We start from the raw sequence: 8,189 nt of genomic DNA, 5'->3' as shown, positions 1-8,189 counted from the left end.
GGCAGCGGGAGGCATTTCCCGGCACGGCTCGGGCCGTGGAGCATCGTCCCCGGCCACCACCAGAGCCTTGGCTGCGGGAGGCATCGGCCAGCGCTTCCCAGGGAAGAGAGCCCGGCCGAAAGCGCCGCTCGGGGTGGGAGACAGCAAAGAGCAGGGTGGAAAGCAGGTCTCTCTCTAGCACCCAGCAGCCTCCCATTTTATTCCTGCAGCAACATCTGATGCAGGAGGCGGCTTCGTGCCGTGAGCCCCTTGGCTGCCTGGCCGGGGTGCAGGGACCCAGGGGTAGCAGCCCCCTCTGCTCCCCAGCGGCAGCTCAGAGAGGACCAGGCTCCCACGCTGGCTCGGGGCTGGGGCTTTGTCTAAATCGCCCTGGCCTGGAGACGGCGATGTGGAACGTAATTTGGCCCTAGCCACAGCCCCAGCTCCGCGCTGGCTGCCTTAAGCCCTCCACATGCAGGCGCTGGCCTTTGCAGGAGCGGATGAGCCCAGCGCAGAGCTGCTGCCCTGCCAGACTGCAGAAACTTGAGCTCCAAATACATAATTCCTCTGGCACCCCGTGGTTATTTGTGAGCTGCTGTGAGCAGATGGAAGAGTTACAGATAAAGCCATCCGCAGCACGAGAGCCGATTGCCTTCCCCACACAACCGCGTAGGCAACAGCAAAGGCAGGGAGGAGGGAAAAAAAAAAAAAAAAGAGAAAAAAAGAAAAAAAGAGGCAGAAAGAGAGCGAGAGGGAAGGAGTCAGCCATTTCTACAGGGGCTGAGCTGCCATCTCAGCACACCTACGTGCAAGAAGTGGGGACTCTCTGCTGGCAGCGGGCCCTTCCCGGGGAGTTGGAAGAGGGTAGTGCTCTCCCACCGCCCATGGATGCTTGGCTAAGGAAGGCAGCGCGAGTCGGGGGTGACATTGGCAAGGCAGAGCGCTGCCACACACTGGGAGAGCAGGCTGTTAACACTGATCAGAGCTGGCAGCGCCTGCACTCGCTTTGGTCCCAGAGGGGGAATTAAGGGAGAGAAGCTGACGTCAGTCGTGGAAAAGGACACGCAGCCCACTCGTCCAAGGCAGCCGGCAGCATCTTCTGGGTGTTGCTAACACCACCTTGAAGGAGAAAATTAAATAGGTCTTTGGAGACGGGGGCTCCTGTGAAGCCGGAGCCTGGCCAGCTGCGATCCGGTGCCGAGCCCCGTGGAAGAGACAGACAGGCAAACACATCAAAGGCTGGGGCCAAGGCCAGAGCGCCAAGGCACAGCAGAGCCCGAGAGACTCTCCCCCAGCTGCAAGCAGCTCCTCCATAAGAAACTGCTGCTCACAGAAAGGGCTCGGGCTCCGAGAGCACCAGCACACAATTAATCTCGCTGCTGGGCTTCTCCTCCCTGCACTGAGCTAAACCCCGAGCCGGGGAGCAGCAGCGGAGGGGAGGCTCCTCGGTCTCCAGGAGCTCTCCCCGGCTCCGTGAGTCGCTTGCAGAGGCGATGGGCGAAGTGTGGGGCCCTGCGATCTCCTCGCTGGGGCAGGTGGGCTACCTGGGAAGGCGGATCTGGCACCGAGGTTTCCCTGTCTGTCTTTTAGGGGGGGGTAAACCAGCACGACACTCGCTGATACAACCCTCCCCCTCCAATTCCCAAAGATGACTTTCAAGGGCTGGTACCCCAAAAGCGCAGGGCTGCGTGCCAGCACGTACCCCAAAAGAGCAGAGGCACCAAGTTAGCCCTGGCCACAGCCGCACCCACCCAGAGAAGGGAACCAGGGGCGCCGGCTGCTCCTCCCGGATTGGAGATGGAGCCAAGAGCCAGTACACACAGCACCAGGGAGCATGGAAGCCCAAGAGATCCCTCCTTCCCCTGCCCTCCGTGCCCCAGCATGACTAAAGGGCTTGCTTGTTCAGAAGCTGGCAAGGCCAATTAATCTAATGAGGTTTTGCAGCCAGGGACTATTGTCAGCCAAGAAAGGCACAGCGCTGCAGAGCGAGCGCACGGGTGTCTCCTAGAAGCCAAAGGGAATTTGGCAGAGCAAAGCTCGCGGTAAAAGCAGGGACGAGGAGCAGCAGGGACTGATCCTTTTGTTGCTCTCCACCGACTGGCAAGAAAACACACCCGCACAACAGGCTCACGTACCAAGCCCAGACAAGGCACCTGAAAACAGGGCCAGGAGCCACGGCTGCTGCTGCGGCTGGGGCCAGGCAGATTAACTGCAGAAGGGACCTTGAGCAGCTGAAATGGAGGCAAAAAAAAAAAAAGCAGAAGCAGCCCCCTCCCACCCCAGCTGCAGCGGCTCCGCTCTTGCAAGATGGAGCACGGGCTCATTTCGTATGGCAGGGAGCACACGCGGGAGGCTGGTAGCTCCTCCTGGATAGCGCTTCCTTGGCGCCGGCAGCACTAGCCACCACCATCGATAATCCTCAACCCACCTTGGCCTGGCTGCGTTTTGGTACTGGAAGAGGCTTCTACGCGGACGGCGTTTGCAAGGCAGCTTGGGACCCGCTGGCTTTCTTCATCCCTCTGCCCAGGCACCTGCGGACAGGACACAGCCCGGGCGCCCTGGATGAAACGCCGAATGCAGGCAGGCTCCCCAAATTACACCCAAAGGCACTACAGGACACAAGTTGTACAGGCACGAGCCGCTGACGTGGCCCAGCACTTCCCCGTGCTCCTGGGCAGGAGAAGCCACGCACAGACGAGTCGCAGCAGCCCCTCTGCCCACGACCAGCCGCTTCCCACGTGCGAAGGACCCCACCGCAGCTCCCCAACACATACCCGGAGTAACACACGCAGGCACCGATTGGATAGAAAGGTTTTATCAAGTTTACAGTTTTAAAAAAGGATCAAAAAAATTATTTTTGGGTTTTTTTTTTTTTTTACATGTACATTACAAAAAAAATTTGCAATTGGGATCTTCATCCGGGGGTTACTGAGCTGATTATTTAAAAAAAAAAAAAAAAAAGGCAGCAGGAAAGCCTGGCTTACACAGCAACCGACAGGGGAAAAGCACAGACAGACATGACACGGGAAAACAGAAGGCAGCGAGTCTGCGCCGGGATGCACAGGTACGGACACGGACCGGGCTCCGCTCCCCCAGCGGCAGCAGCTTTACACCCGCTGCATCCGTGCACACGAGGCGGCAGAGTCTGGCCATCAGTGTTTATTTTGCAGGGGTAAGAAAACCAAACAAGTCTACGGTATTTTGCTCATGAGGTTGGGGTGTTTTTTGTTGTTGGTTTTTGGTTTTGGTTTTTTTTTTTTCCTTCTTACCGGAATTTCACTGCCGAAACTCCTTTGGTCTGAAGCGAGTAACCCCCTGCACCCTGAGAGTATCCGTCAAACATCGCCCTTCCGACCCCCGGCCTGGCTGGGTCCTTCGAGGGCACTTCCCATCTCTCCTCCCACCCCATCTTCTGCTCAGCAATAAACCCCTAAGATACAAGTGGAATAATTACTCTTATAAATATATTTATATCATGTAGGAAAATAAGGCACTTCAGGAGTGTTACAGCTCGTCTAATTCTATGACATTCTAATCAGGAAGAAAAATGGGTTAGTTTCTGAAATGAATTAAAATGAATGTTAATACAGTAATAAAAACCATCAGATCCACTCCCCACTTCAAGGCTTTGTTTAAAAAGGAAGAGAAGCACCCCCCGAAATCCAACAGCGATGAAACCTGACCCGGGGCAGCTGCATCTGCCCCACGCAAGGCCCTTGCCAGCCAGCTCCCCGCCGGAGCCCGTCAAGGGCAGGTACTTTCAAAAGAGGCACATTAAATAAGTTCACGGACTGAAAATACATATCCTTTCCCTGAAACGACACTCCGCGCAGTTTCACGGCCATCTGGGACCTCCAGGAGCCCCTTCCCTCGATCTGGTCTGGTGCTTTGGGTCTGATAAAGAGAGGAGAAAGCGGTGAAGGTCACCGACTGCGGATGAGGCTCCAGGCTGAGCCCGGGGAGCCGGGACGAGGCTTTCCCTGCGAGCGCGGGAAGGGGGGGGGGCGCGGCGGCGGGGGAAAAGGCTGCCGGGAGCAGCAGCCAAGCACTGCGGGCGAGGACACCGGGAGAATGTTTAACCAGGAGCGCGGCGCAGGGAAGGGGAAGGCGGCGGCGGCCTGCCCAAACTCGCCGCGTGCGGGGAGGGAGCGAGCACGCCCCGAGCAAACGGCTCCCAGGACGGGCGAAATGGCTGGCTCGGCCCTGCGTCTCCATATAGACGCTGGGTCGGGCTGAAATGGGATAGACGGGGAGGACCCCAGCTGCCAGCTCTCGCTTTTGGCCTTGTGAAATGCTTGAGGTTGGCCCGCCGTGCCGTTCAAGCCAGCCTTTACGCGGAAAAAGGGGAGGAAGGAGCAAGTTAACACGAAATGACAAAGATGGCAGGGGAGTCCAGCACAGGCCCTCTGTCTACACGGGGCAGCAGCCCTGCAGTCACAGCACAGCTGCTCTGTCTTGCAAAGGTTGTTTTTGGCACCTCTCCTCTTCCCCTACTGGTTTAAGAAATATTAAGCTTACTTGGTGGCCCAGTGCTCTGCGATTTTGCAACGCTACTCAAAAGGCGGTCACTTTACACCAGTTGTTTCTCAGGGACCTCCACGCTCGGCTCACACCACTTCTTTTTGCAATCAAAGGAGATTTAAAAAAAAAAAAACCCAACAAAAAACAACACAACAAACCAACAACCAACCTTCCCTACCTGTCCGCAATCCTTTAGGATCCAGCAGTTTTGAGTCTCACCTCGGGATGCGAGTTTGAAAGCAGAGGGTGGTTACAGCAGGCTTGCACGGACAAAGCAGCGTCCCTCCCGCTGCCAGCAGGAAGCGGGCGAGGCAGTCGGAGGAACCGACTCCACCCGCGGCCATGCCAGATCGCCCACACAGCATCCTTGTGCAACAGGCAGCGCGGTGGGGCAACCGTGTCCCCGACGCCCCGAGGCACGGCCCTGCCTGACAGACCATCCATCTGGGTCACAGAGAATATGGCACTTTTCTGTATTTCACACGACAGCAATACTCGCTCCCCTTTCCCAACAGGGGCCAAGTCTAGTTAAGGCAATTTAAAATTAACCCAGGTTTGGCATTTGCGAGCTCCTCGCTTCCCTGTGTGATAATGCTGTCAGCCTGGGTTAGCTTAAAGGTCCGTTTTCCCCAGGAACCTGTCTCCGAGAGAAGCCGGAGGAGGATGCTTACAGAAAGAGCAGAAAAACAAGAGGCAGTGATTCTCCTCTAGCTCCCCTTACCCAGCCTGCAGCAACCATCAGTTTGCATTTCCAAGTCCCTCCACTGCACGATGGCTCACTGGCACTCGAGGGGTTTGCTCCCTCTTCCAGAACCTGGAACTAGCACCGCTCAGATGTTCCCAGCCCATCGGGATGCCTCACCGTCTACGCCCTTTGCATCCTGCCTAGCAGCTGATTTGCAGACGAAAATCTGATGGTGTAGCGGTCCAGTAACTCTCTCCTGATTGCGCTCAGGGTCGCGCTGGATCTCAGCTTGATCCGCATCCCAGAAAAGCCCATCCTCCAGGCCCTTCTCTGCTCTTTCAAAGATTAAAAACGCACGCGCGCACACACAAGAAATCAGTAAGAACTCCATGGCACAAACTGAAGCCATCAATCAAACCCCAAGAAGGATTTTCAGCAACCTGGCAGCCTCAGGCTGGGCCTGGCGTTCCAGGTATCAGCAACATCATTAAACAAGGCAAGCCAGAGGAAAAAAAAAAAAAAAAACCCACAACAGGCACAGGCCGGTAAAATACTTTACAATAGGAAAGGCAAAGAGGTTGGAGAGTTGCTCTTAATGGGACACGCAGCTGGTTCCACCCCACAACAGCTGGACCCACGATCTCCAAAAGGCTTTGGAATTGCTTTCTTGCATGACCCTGACGGAGAGTCACGTCCAAATTAAAATACGCATCTGTAGCATCGGGGGTATTTGTTTCTAGATTTCCAAGATATGCTTATATTCTATGTAAGGTAATATAAAACAGCAATAAAACCTAGGTCAGCTAGTTCAAGTTCACCGTTTTCCCCCCCTGCCAGTACTGTATCTGTAGTGAGCAGCCTGGGAATTCATAGGGTTAGTGAGGAGAAGAAACATTCCCTTAAAATTAACTAACGAACTATAATAACAAAATTATGGGAAAAGACGTAGGTTAGGTCTGATGTAACTGATGGGCAACTCGGTTCACACACAAGATGTTTTTAGGCACACAAACCCCCTTCCTTAGGCGGAAGGGAGGAGGAAGCAAAGGTAATACCAGCATTTTCTGCTACTCAAATCCCTGTGTAAGAAGTATGGTCACCCTGCTAGAAAAAGCACCTCTTCAAACTGACTGCAGCATTGCCCCGAACAGGCCGAAGACGACCCAAGTGCCTGGTGTTCAGAGCACCCCTCCCCACACCATCTCCCTGCTCTAGGCACTTTTGTTTCCTTTTCTTTTTTAAACACTCTCTCTGAATTGGAGAAATCAGCAAAGCGGAGTTTTCGCCACCGCTCGGCGCTGACCGCGCAGATGTGTCTCAAGTGGGGCAGTGGCTCCGCTCTCCCAGAAGCGGGAAGCCAAGCAACCGTTCTGCCCCGGCTTTGCATCCCTTTGTGCAAGTCTCCTTTGGCAGACTTGGCGAAGCAGTCCAGGAGATTTGAGGAAGGTAAAGGCAGCTTTTAAAATAAAATAAAAAAAAAAAGGTCCCTCCTCACATTGCACCCAATGCACTCCACAGCCCTAGAGCCAGGAAGCACACCCCATGCAGGGTAGTCTGGAAATAATACTAGGGGGTCAGAGGGGAAAGAGTTGTGCACTGTTGCCAAAACCTGATTATTTGACAGTGGGATGCAGCAGAGAACAGACATTTAAAGCCCATTTTCTTGCAGCACTACCAGTATTCACTGGAAAGGAAGAGCCATCAGATCAACTGTCTGCGGTTGCAATGAGAAAACTAGCTGAAAGTGTCCTTCATCTGAAAGGCCACGTGGCCGCAACAGGATCATCCATCTTTACTTTAAAAACCCCTCAGGATGGAGGGTTTATATGTGCTCTGCCTGGTGGCATCGAGAACCTGGAGGTTTAGCTCTCTTAAATAAGCAACCGTTACACCCCCCTCCAGCTAAAACCCAACACCGCATCCTCAGCATCCGTGAGGAGACCTTTTGGAAAGGCAGAGCACAAAGTCCTGCCAAAGCCGGAGGGGGAGGGAGAGGGGAAGATATGCTGCTGGTTGTCTGAAAACCCTTGGCACGTCTTTGGTTACGGGATGAAAAAGGAAGCGGTGGAAGGTTTGGCCACCTGATTCTTTAAGATGATGTTAACCCAGCAGAGAAGGGGAAGAAGGGGACGGGACCATGGTTAATCCGACCATTCGTCCTCATCGAACTCCGAAGAGTCGTCCTCAGAGTCGCTGTACTCCACAGCGATGCGGCGTGACAGGATCGTTGCCACATCATTGCCCACAACGTCCCGCTTCTCCTGTTCCCGCTGCTCCTCCACCTTGCGGAGCTGGAAGCCTGTTGGGAAGAAGGCAACGGAGGGGATCATGCAAAGGCTTTGGTCACACTGAAATCTCCAAAGCAGCCATCCCTTTGACACAATCCTCTGAGCAAGGCAGCCTGTCCTCTGCCAGTGAGTATTGGACACGCTGTGGGATAACACGGAGGGTGAATGACAGCCAAGACAGGCTGGGTGGGCAGCTGGAATGGGAAGCGAATCGTTTCCGTGCTCCTCTGAGGGGTTACACCACTGCCATTCAATCCGCTCTCAAACTCGGACCACACCAATTCCAGCACTGCCGTCTCCAAAGGTGCAGGCGGAGGCATAAAACCTTGTGAAGTTGTCATCGGGGTGGGCAGACAAGGAGGGACCACAAGGGACAGGTCTCAAGCAGCGAGGCAGTCGCACCACTGCTCATGAGATGGCTCCCAAGTGCTCGCACTTGGATACTGTGGGGTTTTCCAGAGGCAAAGGAGAAAGCTGGTGTTGAAACAAAACCTTACCTTGACGAATAGCTGAAAGCAGATCACTCCTGGCATCGCTAACCGCAGGCAAGGATGACTTGGGCTTGGAGGCGGAGGTGTCTGAGGGGGGAGGAGGGGGTGGGGGACCATCCAGGCCACCGGAAGACAGAGGCGGTGGGCCAGGAGGAGGAGGTGGTGGAGGGGGAGGCGGCGCACTCCCACTGCCCAGCTGCGGCAGTGGAGGCGGGAGCACACTGG

General features: G+C 55.0%; 1 protein-coding gene across 2 annotated transcripts in view; it reads right to left on the bottom strand.

The window, feature by feature from the left end:
* Nucleotides 1–2,780: 2,780 nt before the first annotated feature.
* WASF2 (WAS protein family member 2) overlaps nucleotides 2,781–8,189 on the bottom strand; it is a 34,227-nt gene continuing 28,818 nt past the window's right edge. For both annotated transcript variants that reach the window (XM_019471253.1, XM_019471254.1), the window contains exons 8-9: nucleotides 7,971–8,189; nucleotides 2,781–7,484 (exon numbers count right to left, since the gene is read on the bottom strand). The exon at nucleotides 7,971–8,189 is cut by the window's right edge and continues 284 nt beyond it. In XM_019471253.1, the coding sequence (XP_019326798.1) occupies nucleotides 7,327–7,484; nucleotides 7,971–8,189 (377 nt within the window). In that variant the 3' untranslated portion in view covers nucleotides 2,781–7,326. The remainder of the gene's footprint in view (nucleotides 7,485–7,970) is intronic.

The sequence above is a fragment of the Aptenodytes forsteri genome, unplaced genomic scaffold, assembly GCF_000699145.1.
Source record: "Aptenodytes forsteri isolate BGI_AS27 unplaced genomic scaffold, ASM69914v1 Scaffold321, whole genome shotgun sequence".
In the NCBI taxonomy this organism is placed as follows: domain Eukaryota; kingdom Metazoa; phylum Chordata; class Aves; order Sphenisciformes; family Spheniscidae; genus Aptenodytes; species Aptenodytes forsteri.
The sequence above is the reverse complement of the archived record's forward strand: the minus strand, read 5'-3'. Positions and strand labels throughout refer to the sequence as shown.